This window comes from Bufo gargarizans, chromosome 1, assembly GCF_014858855.1.
Source record: "Bufo gargarizans isolate SCDJY-AF-19 chromosome 1, ASM1485885v1, whole genome shotgun sequence".
In the NCBI taxonomy this organism is placed as follows: domain Eukaryota; kingdom Metazoa; phylum Chordata; class Amphibia; order Anura; family Bufonidae; genus Bufo; species Bufo gargarizans.
Window position 1 is genome coordinate 177,251,497 of NC_058080.1, and position 24,061 is coordinate 177,275,557.

The window sequence follows — 24,061 nt, forward strand, 5'->3', positions numbered from 1 at the left end:
CGAAAAATTTATATATGGATGTCGTTTTTTTTTGCAAAATTTTACAACTGAAAGTGAAAAATGTCATTTTTTTGCAAAAAAATCGTTACATTTCGATTAATAACAAAAAAAGTAAAAATGTCAGCAGCAATGAAATACCACCAAATAAAAGCTCTATTACTGAGAAGAAAAGGAGGTAAAATTCATTTGGGTGGTAAGTTGCATGACCGAGCAATAAACCGATAAAGTTGTGGAGTGCCGATTTGTAAAAAAGGGCCTGGTCACTAGGGGGGTATAAACCTGTGGTCCTTAAGTGGTTAAGACTTCATGCAGCCTGTGTGTTTATTGCTGAGCCCTAGCCGTCTAACGTGTCACTCCTTTTAAATCGGGGTCCTTGAATGTACCGTCGTAAAGAGGAGCTGTCACCGCTCCTGACATGCCTGTTTTAGCAACGACTTGCCTTCTCCATTTAAGCAAAGTTCTGCCATTTCTTTATTATTCTTCCTGGAAATGGGTGAATACATTGACAACTGGGTGTTACCATTTCCCTAGTCAAAAGGATATGTCCCTGCACAGTCTGACAGTGCCAGCACCAACTGGACAGTTTCAGTATGTAGGGACACCCCCATTTTATTTGTAAATTTCAAGGAGAAATGACAGAGGAACTATTACAACACACTTCAGAATTGTAATTTACTAAAATAGATCTGTCGGGAGAGCTGTCAGGTCCTCTTCAAATAGAATGCCCAAAAAATAAGCGTCCCGGTTATAATTTTTTTTTATATCTATATGTGATTTGATATATCCTAGTTTTCAGTCCAACCAATTATAACATATGAAAGGAGTTGCTAGGCCCATAGGCAAAGCTTTGTTATGCCACCAGTGTCTGATGTGTGGGCTATCACCGCTGTGATGCCCACTACTGGCTAGAAGGAAGCACAAACTGGGCTAGCTGGGCACTTTCTCCGGACAGTCGTACCTTCACATGGAGAAGCCTAGTGATTAGTAATGGGTAAGATGGCAAGACTTTGTAGTGATAAGTAGTATGCCATCTGTGACATATTCCAGCTTTTTTACCGACCTAGAAGTCTCTCCTGGAAAATACCGGCAGCCCCTATAATTTTGTCTGTGATGAGCTATGGAAGACGATTCTTGAGTTGGTTGGGGTCTGTTACTTGCTATGGCCTACTGATCACTGTGAGCGTAAGCCCTTAATCTGGGGCGGGGGTCCTCCTGTGTTTCCCTGGAATACTTGGCTGTGTGTAATGTGGCATTTGGGGAATGAGTGACCTACCTGTTGTGCTTTGCCATTCTTGACATAGTTCAGTAAGAAGGTGCTGCTGGGACACAGGCGCTTAATGAGCAGCTACATTCCTCTGGGAACAACTGCGGTCTTTTCTGCCTTTCCCTTCCGCTCTCCGACAGCTGCTCCAGTCTGCGCAGCCACCGAGCTGATCCGTGCCCCGTATAGATGAGCCAAGCATTTAAAAAATCTGCCAAAATGCCAGTGCCTGACCATATACAGCATAGCTGGAATAATTTTAGGTCAGATGTGTGAATCTCCATGTAATCACATGGTCCCTATAGTGTATTCTACTCTATATGGTGGATGAGGCATAGAACCAACCTGTTACAGTGGGCTGCATCATCTAATAAATCCCACACTATATAAAGTGCGTTATCTGTCTGCAGCCAGAGCCTACCGCTTTCATATTTCCATACCGCTTTCATATATTTTTTTTTTTATACCTAGTGCATTATTAATAGATAAATGAATTTGATTTAAATTACTAATGTTTTTCTGTATGTTAGAATATTACATAACCAAATATGTATGTGATCAGCATGCTGATAGGATTGGTGCTAAATTCACATCTGTCCGAGAACAGCCTACCAGATATCACTGTATTTGGTCATGCTGGATACTCAAGTTCAATTGACTACCTCTGTACGTGTTTTTTGTCCTGCCGACTGCAGCCATTTATGCTGGAACAGGCTGCTGGATCTACTGTGATATCTGCCATATCTGTCTGCAGTTAGAATAATAAATGGAGGGTTTAGGTTCCTATTTACTTTAGTACTCTATATATACTGCAGAAAGGTGCTAGGGGTCGTCATTGATGGTAGGTATGTGTCACTGAGGTTCCTGGCCTCGGTGAAGTAAGAGCCGGTATTTTCATGTTTCAGCGGAAGCTAATGCTGATTGACACTTTTCCTATATAGTATGGCTGTAAATAGCTGATCCGAGACTGCTCTTATTGGGAGTAGTCAAAGTGCTGGGTGGGTGACTACTCCCGCCGTTCCAGGCCGGGTTTTGACAGCAAATGGCTATCCTTAAAAAGGCAGTTGGGCTCAGCAGCAGAAAACGCCCTGTGTGTTGTGATCTTAGCCCTGTGCTGGGCTGAAAAGCCGAGACCCGTGTGTTGGGAGTGCAGGCCACATAAAGCCTGCATTTAGACTGCTGCAGGCCGAACCGCCGACAAGATGACTTTTTTTTGTTATGCATGAACGTTCTACTCTGTGTGAACAAACACCAATCCTGCAAAGAGTGTTTTTTGTTTGACCTTATGTGTGAAAAAACATGGACATTTGAATTACGAACTTGTACTTTGTCTCTGTACTGCACCCGCTTATCCCAACTACCAGAGCAAATCCCCACAATACTTATATACTTAAATAGATTGTAGGCATCGTTACCACGTTTAACCACAGGAGGGCAGCAGCAGCTAAGACCCCATGACCACATCCATCTTTCTACAATTTTTTTTTTCTATTATAAAAGTTATCTAGACACTTAGCAATTGCACATAAGACTTAAGACAATGTAATACTGTATATATGTATATAATAAATATAAAATGTGTGTATTACACACACACACATATATATATATATATATATATATATATAAATTATGTTTTAGGCTACTTTCACACTAGTGTTTCTATTTTCCGGTACTGAGATCCGTCATAGGGTCTCAATACCAAAAAAAAAAAAAAAAAAACTCTTCCGTTTTGTCCCCATTCATTGTCAATGGAGACAAAACGTAACTGAACAGAACGAAATGCTCCAAAATGCTGCGGTTTGCTTTCTGTCCTGGGAATGCGGAGCAAAACGGACGTTCAATAGAGTTCATGTTGGATCCGTCTTGGCTAAGTTAAATATAATACAACCGGATCCGTTCATAACGGATGCAGACTGTTGTATTATTAGTTGAAGTGTTTTTGCTGAACCCTGCCGGAACCAGCAAAAACGCTAGTGTGAAAGTAGCCTTATATATAATATATTGCATATTACTATATATTTGTGTTAACGCACACAGATATGAGTATATGGAGTAGTCAGTACTACAGGGTGTCGTGATCCTTTAAATGCCATTGCTAGCTGTTTAGTACTGTACAGTATTAGACTGTACAGTAATTGCTGCTCTCTTGGCATGGGAGGGACTATCAGCTGTTTGAATGACAGGAGCAGTCTGCTCCTCATTTGGAGTTTATAATTCCTTGCTATACTAGGATAGCATGCACTTCAGCGAGCCTCACGTAGGTCAGGGCTTCACAGGGACAACTTGAAAAGCAGAGCGAGAAGGCCTTGGGATTTCGAGACCCTCTTGGGGCTCATCTGAACATCAAACTGGTCAGATGACGAAGATTTGGGTTTCTGTATGTTAGTCCCAGCAGTTTTGTGTCAAGGATGTCAAAGTCTGGTAAAGCTGCCCTGAATTATGATCTGGTCCCCATCGATCTTAAAAGTACTAAAGAATCGTTGCCACCCCAAACTGTGATGAAGACGTTTTGCATTAGCATCATCGCCCACGGCCTGCCTTTCTGCCGTAGACGGGTAAGTCCAGTGTTTGCCATGTCTTGTATGTACAGGAAAATTTATATTGTCCTGTTGTAAAGTCACAACCTTTATAACCTATTCCTGAGAGTGTTTGAAAAACGGAGACCAGTTTTGGGTTTGTCTTTCAGTGCTATCCTGTGAGGATTTCATGTTACCTTGCTCACTGGTTGACCTCTTTACAGCCATATACATAGAAATAGCAAGTCGCCCTGCGATATAGGTTAAATATAGGTAATCCTGGGCACTTGGTGTATGACTTTGTACTGTCATACCCAATATTGTAAAAAGCTGCATTTGCTCATGTGCTGAAGCATGCGGCGCTCAATAGATGTATGTGTGCACTTGTTTAGCCACCTCTTTCCCTAATTATATGCCAAAACTTATTGCTACTGGCATAGATATTGCTGCTCTGTTCTCCTCAATTGTCCTCCCGTGGGCCCAGTATGAGGCTTTTACTGGTATGCTCGAGCGTCTCTATTGCCCAGAATACTGTAAGTGCGTCACAATCCCAGGTGCAGAGACAAAACGTAGATTTGCTTTGAAGGTCAATGCAAATTTTGACCCGAAAAGGTGTCTTGAGGGACTAATGCCTTCTACCATTGCGTCTCCTACTACACCGCAACAGTATGGATATCTTGAAAGATGTATTATATCATACATTTCCTTTGTATGGTTTTGGGCCTGCTTGTCAGTGCAGATTGTCCTCATGCAACTTTTTGTTTGAATCCTCTTAACTCTTCATCCGTCATGATAAGATGGTAATATACACCACCGGTGAGCTGCCGCGTCTTCTAGTATTGGTGGTTTAGGATCATTGAGCAGTATTACTGCTCTGTGCCAGTAAGTTTGATTTCTGGATTCTATGAACATATGTTCTCCTTAAGTCTAGAAATCAATGGCCACTATATGATGTGACATGGCTTACAAATCACCACAATTGTTGTTTCCAGTAAGAACATAAATTGAAGGTTGCTCAGAAACGTTTAGAAAATGTCTGGAGCGTGATCACGAGGAGTAAAAATACTTCCGCGTGGATCAGTTATATTGAGCGTCCATCAGGCTGATGACTATACATGGTCAGAGGACACCAGGCTGGCCATGTGAATTTTGTAGGTCATTAAAGTGAAGGAACAAATAAATGTGGTGCTATTATTGTAGACAATGAAACCAGCAGCCTTTCTACATGAGCACATGCAATTATCTGCCGGATTTAATTTACATTTTACGGACTAATTCAGTCGGCTTATTAGGACATTTAGGACTATTCCACCAAATAAACATTATAACTTTGCATGTGCATTTTTATTTATTTATTTTGGATTATGTGAAAGTAGAAGAACCCTTAAAAAGGGATATATTGTGGTCACCACATCCCCAGTCCACAAAGAGAAACCTCGTCTCTTGGGTTTTAGTCACTTAGCGATGACCTTGCAGACTATTACACACCTTGCTTTTGGTATGATCTTTGTTGGTCGACCACTCCTGGGGAGGGTAATAATGGTCTTGAATTTCCTCCATTTGTACACAATCTGTCTGACTGTGGATTGGTGTAGTTCAGGGATGCTCAACCTGTAGCCTTCCAGCTGTTGTAAAACTACAACTCTCATCATGCTTAGCTGTAGGTTGTCTGGGTATGCTGGGAGTTGTCGTTTTGCAACAGCTGGAGGGCCGCAGGCTGATCATGCCTGGTGTAGTTAGTACTAACTCTTCAGCGATTGTTTTGTAACCCTTTCCAGCCAGATGAGCATCAGCACCTTCTCTTTTGAGGTCCTCAGAAAACTCTTTTGTTCTTGCCATGCTACACTTCCACAAACATGTTGTGGAGATCAGACTACATAGAGCCCTGTTCTGTAAATAAATCAGTTAGCCCAATCACATCTGATTGTCATTCCATTAATAGAACACAGCTAACTTAAATTTTACTTTCAAATTATCTGTTAATCATAAAAGGTTCACATACTTTTGCCAGTCACTGATGTGATGTTGGATCATTTTCCTCAATAAATAAGTGACTCATTTGTTTGTGGTTATTTTGTCTACCTTTAGGGCTTGTGGGAAGATCTGTTGTAGTGTTAGGTCAAATGTATACAGAAATAAAGAAAATTCTGAGGGGTTCACAAACTTCAAGCACCACTGTATTGATCTCATATCTGTCTGTCTATCTTTTTATGTATCTCATATCTGTCTACCTCCCTTGTGTCTCTCATGCCTATCTTTCCATCTATCTCATATCTCTCTTTATCTTATCTATCGTTCTCTCTTTCTCATATATCTTATCTCACTCTATCATATCTTTCTAATATATACATATCTCTCTTTATCTCATCTATCTTTCTCTCTCTCATATTTATATCTTATCTCGCTCTCTCTATCATATGTTTCTCATATCTATATTTTATCTCTCTAATATATATCTCATCTCTCTCTTATTTATATCTTATCTCGCTCTCTCCATCATATCTTTCTCATATAGCTATATTTTATCTCTAATATTTATATATATATATAATCTCATCTCTCTATTTATCTCATATCTATCTTTCTTTCTCATATCTCCTTCTCATATATCTATATCTTATATATCTCTCATATATATCTCATCTCTATCTCTCTCGTTTTCTCTATCATATATTTCTCCTATATCTCATCTCTCGCTCTCTCTCATATCTTTCTCCTATATCTAATCTCTCTCTCACATCTCTCTCTTATGCGGACTCCCCTGCATAACGGAAACGGGACGGATCCGTTTTGCAGCCCATAGACTTCTATTATGATGGAATGGATAATGGAATGCCTCTAAAGGCACTCAATTATGCATTCCATCATAGAATTGTGCTATAGTCCGTCATAACGGAATCAATAACACAGTTCTGCTTTTACCACCAAACGAAGCGTGAACGAATTTCAAAATATGAAATTCGCTCATCTCTAGTCATTACTGAAATTACAAGATAACCGTGATTACAGTCTAATTATAAAGGATAAAAGTCAATGGAGTAGAACCTCCATGAGGTCTGGCCTTTTTGCTGCTCGCTTGTGACTTTTCTGTGGCCTGCATTATCACAGCTGTACAATAGTCATGTGACAGTCTTTTTGTTGCACCACTTCTTGCAGTGCGGCACCTTGCCATGTAGTCTCAGCCTGACTCTACTCAGCAGTCGCAGGGTGCTTGGCAGCATTTCTTATACGTGTAAGGCTACAGTCACACGACCATATATGTTTTGGGGTCCGCAAAACACTGATATCGGCCCACAATTTGGGGGACCGCTCATGGCCGTCATTCTCATAGAAAATGCCTATTCTTGTCCGCAATTGTGGACAAGAATAGAACACGCTCAGTATTTTTTGTGGGGCTGCGGAACAGAACAACAGATGTGGCCCCATTAAAATGAATGGGTCCGCACCCTTTCTGTAAGAATGCGGCCGTCTGAATGAACTCTTACCTATAGATATCCTCCTTTTAGCAGTACAGACACACTTCTACTTTTCTGCCTGATTTTACAGCTACTAGAAACTCAAAACCCAACTTGCGTCTCCACCCGTAAATGCAGAGGAAGGACGATTACTTAGCCGGTGTTTGTTAGCGTCCCATATGGGTACACGAGCCTTGTCATTAGACATGTGTTGTGTTCATGGTTGGAGGAGCTGTGAGATATGTGATGTTGATGGCTTATTGACATACTGTGCTGGATTTGCATTTTCCACTCTTTCAGCTGTCGGCCTGACTTCCATGTACAGATGGCAGACTGATCGCTTCACGTCTCCGTACAGAGAATACCTTAGGAATAAGTACTCTGCTGTGCTGGGACAATCTGCACATAAAATGCACTTGCTGAGCAATATATAACCCATTGCCTTGACTTTGCTGAGCAGGTGTCTGCTTCTTGACATAAAGATCTGCTGACATTTCCAGAAGATCCTTTATTATACATACTTAAATTATGTCCCCGAACGATTTAAACAGGACCTGTCCCCTCTCCTGATATGTCTGTTCTAGAAATCTTTTATTGTGTAAAAAAAAAAAAAAAAAAAAAAAAAGCACACAGAGCTATGGGGACTGGATATTCTGGATGTGGTATCGGCCATGTAGCAGCCCATGTCCTCAGCTCTATACCCCAAATCCTGGTGACAGGTTCCATTTAATGCCCCCCCCCCCCCACATAGTAATTATTCCCCCTTTGTGCCAGTACATAGGAGATATGCCCTGATATGTGCCCCCTCACAGTAATAACGGTCAGATATGTGCCCCTTTCACAGGAAGTTAAAAAAAATATATACTCCCCTAGTTCCTTATGATAACAGTTCAGCTGCTGGCGCTCCACAGCAGTAGCAGGATGTAGTGTCACACATTGCTCTGCTGGTCTGTGCAGGCAGCCTCAAACTGCGGCCCTCCAGCTGTTGCAAAACTACAACTCCCAGCATGCCTGAACAGCCTACAGGTATCTGCCTACAGCAGGGCATTGTGGGAGTTGTAGTTTTACAACAGCTGGAGGGGCGCAGTTTGAGGATGCCTGGTGTAGGAGGAGGAACGCAGCAGATTCCCGGCCGCACCGCTCCTCCTCATACACAGACCAGCACTGTGACACTACATCCCGCTACTGCTGTGGAGCCAGGTCCATATTTAGATTTGATGCTGCTCTAGGCACTTTAGTGCCAGCTTTCTCTCCCCAATGAAGTCCATAGCTGACGGTAAAATGCTCCCTTGGCCTTCACTTATCCCTCAGGACTCCCTCATACACTTGGACAAATAAAGAACTGACCTGTTACGTGTGCGCTTGGCAGCTGAAGGCATCTGTGTTGGTCCCATGTTCTTATGTGCCTGCATTGCTGAGAAAAATAATGTTTTATTATATACAAACGAGGGCGTTACAATTTTACACCTAGAGGCTCCTCTCTCTCTGTAACTGCCGCACCCTCTGCACTTTAACATGGCCCAGTGGGATGACATTTTCACTGCCAGGCCCTGTCAAAGTAGAGGCAGCAGAGCCTCTAGGTGTAATGGTAATGCCCCCCGTTGCTCTTAGAGGATCATTTGCATATATTCAAATATTCATATTTTTTTCTCAATAATGCAGGCATGTATGAACATGGGCCCAACACAGACCGGCACTGATGGGTGGCTTTAGCGCTGCCCTAGCCGATTTACAGGCTAATGCAGCGCTAAAGCATGTCCATTAGTGCCAGTGACATCACCGGGCTCACTGCCAGGTAGAAGCCACCCCCAAATAGTATCCCCAGTGGTAATAAGGCTCCCTACAGTGCCCTTAGTACTAATAAGGCCTCCCTTTAGGGCACCTCTTATAATCTATAAGGCACTTCTATAGAGCCCTCAGTAGTAGTAATGCCCTCCACCACTGCCCACATTATTTATAATGTTCCCTGCAGTGCCTCCTGTAATTATACCTCCTGCCGTACCCCCCGGATTTATAATCATCTCTGTAGTGCCCCCATAAATTATAATGCCTGTCTTCTCCCTCCAGTCTTCTATACCATGCAGTCCCATGTAAATAACACCAGTCCTCTCCTACCAGTCTTCTATATGATACAGTACCATGTAAATAACCTTTCTTACAGTCTTCTATACCAGTGATAGGCAAACTGCGGCTCTCCAGCTGTTGCAGAACTACAACTCCCAGCATGCAAAGACTGCCTACAGCTTTCAGCAGGGCATGGTGGGAGTTGTAGTTTTGCAACAGCTGGAGAGCCGCAGTTTGCCTATCACTGTTCTATACCATGCAGTCCCATGTAAATAACTTATCTTCCTTACAGTTCTCTATAACACACAGTCCCATGTAAATAACTTAAATCCCTTTCACCCCCGTCCAACACACAGCCAGCATTTCTCTGACACTCGCATTTATTCCATGGCATCACAGGTCTCCACTGCTGAGTGCTGCCTTTTTCTGCACTGGTCACATGACAGTGACCTCATCACAGGTCCTACCTCCACTTCCACTGCTAAAAAGATCACATGACTATGATGTCATCGAAGGTCCTTCAGCTATAGAGTGTAGACACAAGCGGGCAGCAGATTCGCAGGACACACACACACACACTAAGGTGCCCAGGTTACCCTGTTTTCAGAGGTATGGAATGAAAAATATGATAAGATAAAAAAATAAATAAAAAATGCCTCTGCTGACACTGGGATAGGCCTCCTTAGCTGCACAGGCAGTATGTCCGCCCCTGCCAATCAGTGCTGCTAGTGTCACAATGTGCAGGGACACCCATCTGTACCCTTACTTCAGAGCTGGAAATTAATTTATAAACTTCTAGTAGAAATAATAAAGGAATGACATAGCACAGAGCCATAAGAATAGGCGCTCCAGAATTGTTATTACATGGGGAATGCAAGGAGTTACTGACAGACATGTCCGGAGAGGGGACAGGTCCTCTTCTCTTAATCTTGTTCCTTTACAGTTTGTTAGTTCTGTTTTTGCACAGCTGAAGTTTGTAAGTGTTTTAGTGCAGTTATTGGTTGGAGTCTAGAAATTAAACGCTTTGCGATGCTGTTCTGCTTACAGAAGATCCCCCTAGACTGGATACATACCGCCATATAACCATCTGTCTTTTTACCTAAAGAGGGTCAGGCCATAATGCAGCAATATGGCATCTAGAAACTGGGGAGAATATTACACCAGGCAGGTTAGACTTGGGGTTGGGGGTATAGCAGCATTATGAAGACAGGTTAGTGGGTTGGGCTTAAATGACCTGCCTATTTTTATTTAAATTTTTTTTTACAGCTGTTGACGGATCCTGTGCATGCAGACTCCTAACCTAGAGCTACCAATCCATTGTGTGCAGCACGAAACCAGAAAATTGTGGCGATCACTTCTGTCCTGTTTTGCCCTCTGCCAGCACGTATGACATGGCGCGATGACGATGCGGTTACCAGAAATGTCTAGTCACTTTCTCTTGACTGTGTCATCGCTATTCCCATAATTCACATTAGCCTTTTAGCCTCATGGGTGATCTGCATTACCGACATGACCTTTTATTAAGCAGATGAAAGCTATAAATGCTTGTGCGGCCTAAACACCATATAAATCATCCGCGGTTTATTGTAGCCTGACGCAACGTGATTGCCCTCCAGATTTGTGTTGTCTTACAGGTTTTATGCGGCTTAATGTGTGCTGGTAGATGTCAGGAGTCTCCTCATGTTCGGGTGGTTAGAAGGTGTTCTGCTGCCACGATGACCCTAGTACAATGGGCACTGGGCATAGTTTGGAAGCTTTTGGATTGACACCTCTAGCACCTGGGAAAGCCTCATGGTTGATGAAGGATTTATTTCTGGTGCTAAGAATAAGTGCAGCCAACTGCTGTTATACAGTGCTTATACTCAGATCTCCTCTCAGTGGATGCTTAAAGGGGTCGTCTCACTTCAGCAAATGGCATTTATCATGTAAGGCACTTACTAATGTATTGTGATTGTCCATATTGCCTCCTTTTTCCATCACACTAAAAACTGCACTTTTCCATGGTTATTACCACCCTGAAATCCAGCAGCAGGGTTCGTGCTTGCACACTATAGGATAAAGACACCGGCCTATGTTGGTGTGGTCCCCTCCACCAGAGAGTCCTTTGCAGCTTTGCTTCTTGTAATCGTGGATACAGGCAGTGTATAATGTGATGGGGAAATGCATCAAGCCAGCAAATGAAGCAATATGGACAATCACAACACATTAGTAAGTGCCTTGTATTAATTTTCTCTACATGATAAATGCCAGTTGCTGAAGTCACACAAACCCTTTAATGCCTTTAGTCACACGTCAATGATTTCGAGCCAAAACCAGGTGTGGCTGTAAACACAGAACAGGAGCAGATCTTTCCCTTATGTCTGGAGGCTCCAATCCTGGTTTTGGCTCACAATCACTGACCAAACACTGATGTGTGAGAGTACAGGAGCGCACGGCGTCATTGCTTGCTATGATGTGGTGCGCTTTGTGCCGCCGCCGCTGTACAGTAATACACTGGTATGATCTATACCAGCACAATGAGCATTTATCACCTGTCACTGCTGGGAATCCCCATTGCGCAGTAGAATTGGTTCCCAAGCTCCCTTTCTCCTCAACCTTGGCAAGGAGCATATTTAATGGAGTAATGGTCGAGCATGTGCAGTGCCCTTCTAAGTCTGTAGGGCTGATTGAGACAGTTGAGTACAGAATACAGAACTCAACGTTTATTTTTTATTCTTAATTTTTTTTTTGTTCCCTCCCCCCTTTAAAGTCTTCCACAAATAGTGGTGTTCCCTTTAACGCTAGATAGGCTAATTAATGAGTACGTCTTCACCAGCCAGTGTTAAAGGCATTGTGAGCAGTAACCTGCATGATTGTGTGACCATTAGCAGTGAACACTAAATAGATAATGATTTCTGATTAATTGTAGTTCATAGAATACCGCCACAGCTTGCATGGCTGCACTGTTCACTGTCAGAAGCATCGTGATCTGCAATAAATACCAGAAAAGGATGCTTTCTCACTCACTTTGACATTGTAATGATTGATGGTGCCAGAAAGGGTGCCCATAGAGTTTAATCCTGACTGTTTGCAGCTACCACTAGAGGGCGCATACTGACTATGGATTTTTTATTACATTCAATGGAAGTGGTGTGGGAAGGAAAGCAGAGCATTTGCAGCTCTAGCAGACGTTGCAACAGTAGCAGTTCAATAAAAACATAAGTCATGTACATGAGCCCTTACATTTTCTGCACCAAAATCCATTAATATAACTGCCTCTTGTCCGCAAAACGCGGACAAGAATAGGACAGGTTATATTTTTTTTGCGGACTACGGAACGAATTAACGGATGCGGACAGCACACTGAGTGCTGTCCGCATCTTTTGCGGCCCAGTTGAAGTGAATGGGTCTGCATCCGAGCTGCCTAAACTGCGGCTGGGATGCGGACCAAAACGGCTGTGTGCATAAGGCCTCTTTCACATCAGTTTTTGATGCACTTTAAGTGAAAAAAATTAAGAATTACAACTTACATCTTCTAGCCACCAGTGAAAAACACATTGCACCTGTATTGCCCTCCGTTTTTCATGCAAGCCCCATACGTTCCTGTGGTGTCAAGCCTGCTTGAAAAAACGCACATCATAGAAAATGCTGCATTTTTTTTTTTTTCTTGCCTGAACGCAGAAATGATTAGTGAAAAACGTGCACATACCCATTGAAATAAATGGGACAGAATTCAGTCCGGATGCTATCCATTCACAACACGCATCGCATCCGGATGGAAAACTCGCTTGTGTGAAAGAGGCTTTATAGAGTGTAATTCTGTGGTTAAGATGGTTGAAGGGAACCAGTCATCAACTTTTCGCTGACCTCACTGAGGGCAGTATAAAATAGTGACAGAAATGCTGATGTCAGCGGTGTGTCACTCATGAGCTAAAAGTAAGATGTTGCTGAGAACCAGCATCATAATTATTGCAGCACAGGCCTTGAAAAGAGTCAAATCTACCTGAGAAGAGTCCTGGTTATACATAATCTCCTGCACCCTCACCCATCTGCTGATGATTGGCAGTTCTCTCCTAGAGAGAAAGGCAGAAAACCAGGTAGAAGACTGTCCGTCATCAGAGGGTGGGCAGGAATTCGTGAATAACCAGGACTCTTCTCAGGTGGCCGGGACTCTTTTCCAGGCCCAGTCTGCAATGATTGTGATGTTGGTTCTCGGCAACCACTTACTTTTAACTTATAAATGACAGACCGCTGAAATCAACTCACCTGTCTCTACTTTATGCTGCCGTTAGTGTGGGGAGCATAAAGGTGATGACAGGTTCCCTTTAAACATACTCCAAAGTAATCTTTCCAGTCGTTAAGCTTCATCATTGAGATCAATGGGAGCATAAAGAGGACCTGTCACCACTCCTGACAGGGATGTTTTAATAGCTTCATGCATTCCCCATGTAATAATAGTTCTGGAGCATCTATTCTTATGCCTGTATGTTGTCCCATTCCTTTGTTATTTCTACTAGAAGTTATGAATGAATTGCTAGCAGTCTGCAGTAAGGGTACAGAGGGGTGGTGACCAGTTAGGGGTGTGCGCGCAGTCTAAAAATGGCAGCACTGATTGGACAGAGTAAGTCTGTGCAGGTACACACTGCCAACTGGTTACCACCCCTCTGTACCCTTACAGCAGACTGATAGCAATTCATTCATAACTTCTAGTTGAAATAATACAGGAATGGCACAACATACAGACATAAGAATAGATGCTTCAGAATTGTTATGTCATAGGGAATACATGTAGCTATTAAACAGACATGTCAGTTTTGCTGTATGTTACATTCGCACAAATCCCATCCATGGTGTGATTGTCAACTTTTATTTTACAGCTAATAGCTTATTGTTCCTGAAAGTTTTTGAGTAAAAGCAACACTTTTTTTTTTTTTTACTAATAATCTTAGGGTACTCACACTAGCGTTTTTTCTTTTCCGGTATTGAGTTCCGTCCTAGGGGCTCAATACCAGAAAAAAAGTGATCAGTTTTATCCTAATGCATTCTGAATGGAGAGCAATCCGTTCAGTATGCATCAGGATGTCTTCAGTTCAGTCACTGTACGTTTTTTTGACGGAGAAAATGCCGCAGCATGCTTCTGGAAAATTGGATCCGGTTTTGCGGTCTGCGCAGACCTTTAAAAACGTGAAAAATATAAATACCTGATCCGTTTTTCCAGATTACAACCGGAGAGACGGATCTGGTATAGCAATACGTTTGTGAGACGGATCCTCATCCGTTTGCATACAGATTGCCGTGGAACGGACATACAGATGCGGAAGGCACATGGAGGTGCTCTACCCATCTTTTACGGCCCCATAGAGATGAAGGGTTTATATCTGATCAACAAAAAGTGCGGATCGGATTAGATTTTGAGCTCTATGTCAAGTAGACACAAGATGGAGCTGTTGCAGTTAATTTATCAAATATCTGATTATTCTCCTGTTCTCACTGGGTAATGCGCAGAACTTTTGATAGATTAATAGATACATGGTAGTATAGAACATTTATAAAGTTTGTTGATGTCTACCTGTTTCAGCCTTCAATGTTTGAATGCTGCTCGTATTTTGATGCCTAAATTATGAATTATTCTTGGGGCTCATGCACATACGGTCCGTGAGTGGGCTATATGTCTCGGAGGGCATACAATCGCGCGCATGAGCCCTTAAAGCAGTTGTCAGAGTTCTGTAAAAAACACCCTATAATATAAATTATCCAATCTCTGGCCTGACATGTATCAGATCCTGGTAGTAGAAGTGCATTAGTTTCCAGGAAGTGAAGGAACATGCCTGTTCTAGACCTTACCAGAGAAGCAGTTCTGATGGGGGTGACCCGTGCTAATGGTGGATTTGTAGTTGTCACAATAAAGTTTCCCTTGGATGTCAGGTAACCTGTAGAAAAAGCTTTGCAAGCATTTCTTTTGATTTAAGCTTTCTAGGCTTCTCCTTCTCTGTGGGGTCTTGGAAAGATCACTCTTGAAGATGAGAACAACTCTGTCACTTGGAGCTTTTCAAGTATGTGGAGAATGACCTTACAGCTGCGGGACAACATGACATCCTTCTTTCTAAACCTCCATTATCACCCACATCTGAAGGACTGTCTGCTTCCAGGGACTGACTGATCACTTGTCTGTGCTCTGGACTTACTATTAGAGCTGTAGTAAATGACTCACATAAAATGCGCACATAGTAGCTAAGACTGGAATAGCTTTCATCTTGTAATACGATCTCTTTAACGGAAGACGAGGCACAAAAAATAACCGCCTCCGATCCTGGGTTACGTTGGTAAAGCTGTCTGTAGAAGACCGATTATAGGACATCTCAATCATACGTGGTTTCCGTATCTGCAGCGATTACCTAAGCCATCCCCTGTGTGGTCTGTTGGCAGTGATTTAGGTGCTGAGCAGAGATTGCTGGAAGGAGACGGCCTTTCCCGCAGCTCTGGCAGATGCTTCACATACAAGGAATATTTCACAGTCTTGTAACAGCCATTGCTTCGTCTTTGAGTGTATTACTGCTGCATTGGCAGTACGTGGCAGGGGCAGGTATGCGGGCGAACATTAGCAGCTGGGTTTAGTCCAGGTCTGCTTCTTGGATTCACATGCCAGTTGACGTTGAGACATGCTGTCTGAAGGCGAGCTGCCAAGAACCTACTAGCTTCAGGTGCTGCATTTCACAAGCGGACATGTATGCAGTCCTGTACGAGGGGGGCACGTACCATAACGCTGTATTATGTCTTGTCTGCTTATGGCATAGCAAATGATAGGCTTTCTCCATAATAATGGCTTTATGCCATCTATGTGATTATATATAATGTTGGGGGTCATTTACAAAGACCGTTTTTTTTTTTACTCCGGTGATTGTTTCCCCTCAGTGCTGCCAGAGGATTCTGACAATTTATGATGAGGCGTGCATCTAGTCATTAATTAGGTGCACGGCACCTCTGACAGTCTGTGCACTTTGAGTGAAAAACCTCTCCATCCCTTGACTTGGAGTAATTGTCATTCCACTTAGGCCTTATTCACATATACGTGGATTTTCACGGACCACGGTCCGTGAAAGCCCCGTCCTGCTGAGTGCACGAGCATACAGCGTCATTGGTTGCTATGACGCTGTGCGCTTCGTGCCTCCCCCGCTGTACAGTAATACACTCATATTATTAAGGCCTTTATAGCCGTTTCCAGGAGTAAATGTGTCTGGCCCGATGCACTGGACCGATCCACGTCCCCCATCACTTCCTCACCACTCCAAAGTGGCGAGGATGGCGTAAAAACACCCATGCAACAAAATCCTAGTAGGTGACAGGTTTTTACCAAATCTCATCCACATACCGGGCAACATCTGTGTGCAAGAATTGACCTGTGAAACAGGTTTTTAAATCGGATGAGTCCATTTTTGTCAGATTTTCTGCATTGAATTAAAATTGAGGAGTCAAAATCTGCAACCAAAGCGATTGGCAACTGATCTGCACCAACATCTGCACCGTTTGGTCATTTCCTTTTTTTCTGTAGACATTTCCAGTTTACGTGGATACCCTAATGACCTGTTCAGATTGTAGATTTTTCCTTAGGACACTCTTCACACAGACGACTAGCCCTCGCTTATCTGATCTGGATTTAGCCTCATTCACCGGTGCTAATCCACATGTGGTCTCTCACAGCGGTTTCCATGTCAAGAATTGCCACGTCAATTCCTCTTTTTTTTTTTTTTTATGGAAGATGAAAAAAAGATGCCCAAGTGGTTAACTGAAAAGTTAATGAAAAAATTGAGACGCCTGACTTGAGAGATGCCCGAGTAGCCTCAAGAGCTTGCAATTTTGTTGTCCGTTTTTTAGTTAGCCATTAAAAGATAAACCACTTTTTGATCTTCTATTTACTGGTCAACATAGTACAAATATATATATTTTTGGGCACAGATTTCACATCGAAGTCATTGGGGCACGTCTTGTTTGTGGATTTTATGTGCTCCAAAAAATTTCCTTTTTTTTCCCGTACAAAGTGGCAGAAGTGTAGAAGGTAACCATACGGGTCTTTGATTGGGAGCTGTTGGTTTGCAGTGGAAGATAATGCTACGTGTATCCAGCGGCAGTACTGCTTTTATTCTTTCTGCACATTTGTCTTCGGTCTTTATATGAGGTTTTCTCAGATGCACGTTTTTCAGCATTTGGTCGCCGTGTTAGGGGTCTTTTGGATGCACACATCAATAGAGCACAGTACCAGAGATCTCCACGCAGGGGCAGTATAAGAGAAGAGCATTTGTGCTACTCTTCAGCAGCCCCAGATAAGACTAATGCAAGATAATGCACTTTACAAAATATGGCCACTAGAGGGCACCAGTATATTTAACAAGATACTAGACAGCATTTGTTTACTTCATCTCCAATAAAGCTCTATGTAAATTTTTTTTTGTTTTAGCGAAATTCTTCCCTGCAGATTTTGGATCCATTAATCCTTATTTTTTTTATTATTATTTTTTTATCACGTGATAGGATAACTGTGCATTTGCTGCAGTCAGAACTTTAACAGAAGCCGTGCTATGAGTGCGATCAGCTCTGAAGGATGGTACATCCACATCATAAGGAGATTTTGGAGAATGCCACCTCTCATCGAGTGTTTGCAGCGTGCAGAGCTGGTGCCCACGTAGGAGATTTGCAGAGAACGTTTGTCTGGTGTGTGCTAACAAGGCATGTGATGGTGGCTACTAGCTTCTACCAGCCTTTACAGCCAGCTTGCCAGACAATTGCAACCTGCTTGAGCATTACTAGTCATTGTACTTCATAGCAGATTTAACCCCTACACCATACTACCCCTAAAGAAAGAAATCCATGTATTGCTGAGTCAGTGATACTTGGGAGATGTGACATTTGCAGCTAGCATTGTCTCTGGCATTACCCATATTTTTTTATTTATTAGAATAACTTTGTCTAAGGGCAATTTTTGGAGAGAATATTTTTTTTTTACTATTGCTTCCTAAACCAGTTTCCAATTTTCAAGCTTCTGTTCTGCAGCCTTCAGTTTTTACTGCCCTGCAGACTGTTCTTTCTGCTTTTCACTGAAATCCGTCAGAGAGCAGCTCTGATGGCTCCATTTGGAACCCTTATCTTTTCACTCTTGACAGCTCACAAACGCCTTTTAATGCAGCATTTTGACTGCTCATTGAGAATTAACATTCCTACGAATTTTCATTCCTGATGACCTGTCTGTGTAAAGGTGACGCAGGTCGCCCAATGAGCGAGCAAAACGTTCATTCATTGGGTGAAATGATTGTTCATGCAGACACCTTAGTCACCATTTCTGGGCTGCAGACTGTGCTGTGTGAACAGCGATCTATTGCCCAGAAACTATGAATATGTATGAGGACAAGCAATGGCAGAAGGAATGCTTCTTTCCCTACAGTTGTATGCCTATTGCTTAGAGTAAATGGACCCAGTCACCGGGATTTTGGGTATAGAGCTGAGGACATGGGCTGCTAGATGGCCGCTAGCACATCCGTAATACCCAGTGCCCATAGCTCTGTGTGCTTTTATTGTGTAGAAAAAAAATAAAAATAAAAATTTGATACATATGCAAATTAACATAAGAGTCATATCTTACTTTTCAAGCTCTGACTCATCTCAGGTTAATTTGCATATGTATCAAATTGTGTAAAAAAAAAAACAAACAAAAAAAAACTTTGACATATGCAAATTAACCTGAGATGAGTCAGAGCTTGAAAAGTAAGATATGACTCTTATGTTAATTTGCATATGTCAATTATTTTTTTTAACACAATAAAAGCACACAGAGCTATGGGGGACTGGGTATTGCAGATGTGCTAGCGGTGATCCAGCAACCCATGTCCTCAGCTCTATACACAAAATCCCGGTGACAGGTTCCCTTTAAAGGGGTTATCAGGATAGGTCATCATTATCACATCGGAGGAGGGGGTTCCAAGTCCCGGCACCCCCGCAAATCAGCTCTTTCAGGGAGCCACCGTGTTCCCTAGAGCTCTGGTGAGCTCAGTCTGCTCCTGGCAGTTTTTCAAGCACAGCGCTGTACATAGGCTGCGCTTGGTATTACAACTGTACCTAGGCCATGTGACCATTGTACGGTGTTGTCACATGGGCTAGGAAGAGGCCACAACGCTCACTGAGCATCCAGCCTTTTCTAACCGCTGATCGTCAGGGGTGCCGGGTGTTGGACCCCCATCAATCTGTTATTGATGACCTCTCCTGAGGAGAGGTCATCAATATATATCATTGGATAACCCCTTTAAGCTGTAGTTTTGTCCGTTTGATAAGAATTTAGCTTAAATGAATGTTTATGAGCTGTTAGGAAAGCACAGATAAGGGCTACAATTCCTGCCAGAGCAGGTCTCTAATGGATTTCTGTGAAGGGAAGGACGAACAGTCTGCAGAGCATGGAAAACTGAAGGCTGTAACATGTTTTAGTATATAGACCAATTGGAACAATGATTTTAGCTTAAGATAAGTAGAATAAAATAATGAAAAACACATACCCCCAAAAGGTGTTCATAAAAGAGGTATTCAGATTATAGAAAGTTATTCCCAATCCACAGAGTAGGTGATAACTATCAGATAGGTGGAGTTCCTACTGCTGGGAATGGATGAAAAAGCACGCCGCCGCTCCATTCATTTTTATGGGAGCACTGGAGATAGAGTACAGTGCTCGACTGTCTCTGGTGCTCCCTTAGAAATGAATGGAGCCAGGGCATGCATTTCTGACCAGCCTATTTCAGCGGGGCTCCACAGGGTAGGGGCCCCTGTTCTTGTAGCTTCAGTAGTGCCCAAGCATCCCAGTCAGCATTGGTTGCTGAACGTCCTATTTTCTTTTTTGTAATGTCATTTCACTTTTCCTCTGGGTTTCTCTTGTTCCTAATTCCTCAGAGCTCTGATCTGTAACTAAACAGCGTCTGCCGCACTCGTGGTAATTCGGCTCATTATGTTCCCTGAGCCGTATATTGAGAATGGAAACAAGAGCACTTGATAGGCATTTCTGCCTGGGTAAAATCATGGGTAATAACAGGATATCATTTAGTGTTTTGTGTGGCAAGGTGACATTGAAGGGATGGAGCTGATGTAGACGTTAAAGTACAGCACCCATTTTTATCAGCTTGGAGTTAGGGGTTTTGTGGGACTGTAATATCATTAGTTTCTGATCGGTGGGGTCTGACTGTAGGATCTCACACTGATCAGCTGCGCTCCAGAACTGATGACGGAAACCACGCAACTAGCTACATTGGGTGGCGGTACTGCAGCATTGTTCCAATTCGCTTAGAGGTGATGTGTCATCAGAAAATGACCTATTGTTTAAATTATGTTTTTTGGTTATTTTGTTTTGGTTCAATGTTGCTATCTATATTTGAAAAAAATACCTAATATCGGGCAGTTTTCACACTGGCCACTAGGCCTAATATGTTGAGGCTTCCTGCTCTGTATAGATAATGCAATGGCTACTGAAAAGTTATCACAGGCAGGATTACAATGAAAGATATCACTTTTGTATAGATAGCACAGGACCCACACGTTCACATTAGGTGATATTACAGCTTATGTTCTTACCCCTGACCTCTGCACAGGTCAAAGAGCATGCCTACAAAACTGGCCCCTAGAAATCATTGGGGTCCCTCCCTGTCCATTGTGGCGGCGGTCAAGGAACAGGAAGTCTTGACGTAGTTTAGGGCCAGTGTGAAAATTGCATCATTTTAGGATTACTTATCCTATACTTAAGTATAATTGAAAATGAAGAAAAAAAAGAAAAAAAGAAAAAAATTGTGAGGGGTAGCTTTCTTTCAGGGGATCATCCTCACAGGTACAGCTTTAGGACACCAGGTTTCAGGTCCAAACAGTTCATTGATTGTGATACACCAGCACAAGCAAAATGACAAAAATAATAAACACTCGCCCGTCCAGGCTCTAACTAAACATAATATTCCTGACTTACCTAAGTCCCTGTTCACACCCTGTGAACACAAGCGGCTTTCTCAGCCAATGTCCCACAGCCTCCTGGCTGTACAGAGCACAGTACGCCCACTGTCTCCAGTCCAGTGTCTCTTGGGGAATAGTGGTCTCTCAGACCTCCTGGCTTGGACCACACAGAGCCTCCAGGCCTCTGTCCACAGGGAACACACTCCCCCCTTGCTGACACCCTGGGAGGTGCTTTATGCCAGCCTGATTACTTCCAGCTGGTCTCACCTGTGGTGGAATAGGGGTGTGGACCGAACTATTCACCCCTTCCTTGCCTCTACCCTGTGTGAGACCTGTCACTGTCTCACAAAATGTTTAACATAACCTATTGTTTAAACCAAGTTTTTATTTTGTGATGACACATTCCCATTACCTAGTGTTTGACAATTTCATGATGCCATCAGTTTGGATCATTAGCGCTAAAGTAGGGCCGGGACTTGCTGCTCTAAACAGGTAAAGAATGTGACCCTATTTTGAGTCTGTGAAATTGACCAAGTGTTATTATAGTCATCATTCCTTCCTTCCTTCACTCCTTTAGTTTTTTAGCTGGTTGGCAGAAGGCAACCCTTGCCTCTCAGATCTTCATACGGGTGACGGTGGACCTCTCCACTATTTATGGTGCTAGCGGATAATCGTAGATGAAGGCGTTCTTCTTTGTGGCTTTATAGTACTTGCGCAGATGAGGGTCTTTCTCTGGCACACTTCAATGTATGCTACTTTGGCATGTCATTTGGTTTTCTCTGCTATCTAGGCACCTAGGTTTGTGTTTTTTGCCTTGATGTACAGACCAGTGATTACCCTTTGTGCCGTTCCAGTGCCCTTTTCTTCTTCTGTCTCTCTTTTTAATGTTTTTTTTTTTCACCCAGTTTGGATTTTGCACGTTTCCATTCATTTTAGGACCCCGGTTGCCATCCTAAATCCTCTACTTTATTTTGTATTCCTCTCAATATTGTGCGTTTCACAGCGGTATGGGTTAATAGAGTAGTGCTTTGTACCCACATCTGACTTTTCAGGTAGACTTGTGGCCAACCCCATAGAAGCATGCTTAGTCACAAAAGCTGATAATCTTTCTTCTGCCAGAGGGTCAGTAATTAGATATACGCTTCTCTAGACAGAAACTGCCCATGGGCCATGGATCGGTTTACCTGTGCAGGGCTTATACAGTAGCGATGTACTTACTATGGTTTTTGTTTTTCTAGTTCAGTTTCTTTCTTTCTTTCCTTTTTTTTTTGTACTTAAAAATGCTAAGAGCTAAAGTTTAGGGCAATGAGACATGTGAGCTGTGGCACATAAATTATTTACATTCTGTCCATTGAGATCCCAGGTTTGGTCCGATATTGTCACACAGAATGCGTCTCACCAGGTATAAGGAACGCTGTTCTCGCTTTTTATTCTAAGCTTCATAACCCGCAAGTTATTAATGGACAGTATTCAGATTCAGTGGGAAAAAAGAAGCGGCATGCCCTATCACGTCATGGAATCCGCTCTGAATCGCCCATTGAAATGAAGGAGAAGTGGCAAAAAATGCAGCATAGTTGTCCTTGCGTTTTTTTCCCCCTCAAACCACAAGCAGAAATACAGACTTTCATTGAAGTCTTCAGGCCCCAAAAAATATGAGCTTCAAAACCGTGCAAATAAAAATAAAAAAACGTAGAGAAAATATGCCAAGAAACCCCTAAAATCAGAATGGATTCTGTTCCGATTATAAAAGCTTGTTTTCAAAATCCGTCATGTGAACGTACCCTTAGGGCTCATGCATATGTTGTTGTTTTGCAGTCCGTTTTTCCCGGATCTGTCGTTCCGTATCTGAGTTGTTTTTTTCTTCTTTTGATTTAAGTTCTCTTCTGTTCCGTTAACAAAACATATCCGTATGCGATCCGTTTTTTGCAGATCGGAAAAGGAAACAGTAACTTATTAATCACCAAACACATGAGCAATATGGACTAGGCATAGCATTTCTACAATATGGATCCACAAATTACGGATGACATACGGATGTGTTCCGTATTTTTTGCGTACCCATTGACTTGAATTGGGCCTCAGACAATAATAGGACATGCACTACTTTTTTGTGGAACGGAAATACGGAAACGGAATGCACAGAGTACCTTCCGTTGTTTTTGCTGACCCATTGAAGTGAATAGTTCCGCATACGGTCAGCAAAAAAAAAATAAAAAGGAACGCAAGCGGAAAGAAAATACATTCGTATGCATGAGCCCTTAGACTCATTCAGATGCCAGAAACCAAGGCCTTTTAAATGGTGCTCATCACCAAGACCGATTCACTGTGCACAGGACCATTAGAGGCTATACTGTTCCAATTTCTCCAGTCCTCCCTCCCAAGCCATATAGTCACTAGTATACAAGATCCATCACTACTGTTCTGTCATTGACCAGGCAAGGATTCTGTGCAGAAAGGCAGAGCACAGGTTCTATCTAGCACATTACACTACCTATGGAATTATAGGGGTGATCCAGGAGTTAAATATTGATGACCTATATCCTCAGTATATGTCATCAGTATCTGATTGTTGGGAGTCCCTACACAGTTTGTATACCAAGCCCATGTTGTATGGTGGCTGTGTTTGGTATTATAGCTAAGACCCATTCACAGGGCTGCAGAATAACAACATGTGACCAATAGATGTAACGTCGCAGGAAGAGGCTGCAGCGATCACCTGAACACCGCAGCTGCTTGCATTAGCTTATGAGTGAAGTTGCCAGGAGTTGTACCCCCTCTTCAATCTGATACTGCTGACTAATCCTGAGAATAGGTATTTA

The 24,061-nt window shown here is 42.6% G+C and overlaps 1 protein-coding gene across 4 annotated transcripts in view; it reads left to right on the forward strand.

The window, feature by feature from the left end:
- Positions 1-24,061, forward strand: part of FBXW7 (F-box and WD repeat domain containing 7) — a 178,138-nt gene that overhangs the window by 88,769 nt on the left and 65,308 nt on the right. The window contains exon 1 of one of the 4 annotated variants that reach the window (XM_044300350.1): positions 3,463-3,819. The exons of the other annotated variants lie outside the window; for them this stretch is intronic. Within the exon in view, the coding sequence (XP_044156285.1) occupies positions 3,673-3,819 (147 nt within the window). The 5' untranslated portion in view covers positions 3,463-3,672. Of the gene's footprint in view, positions 1-3,462; positions 3,820-24,061 lie in introns of those variants that run through there. 4 annotated transcript variants of the gene reach the window in all.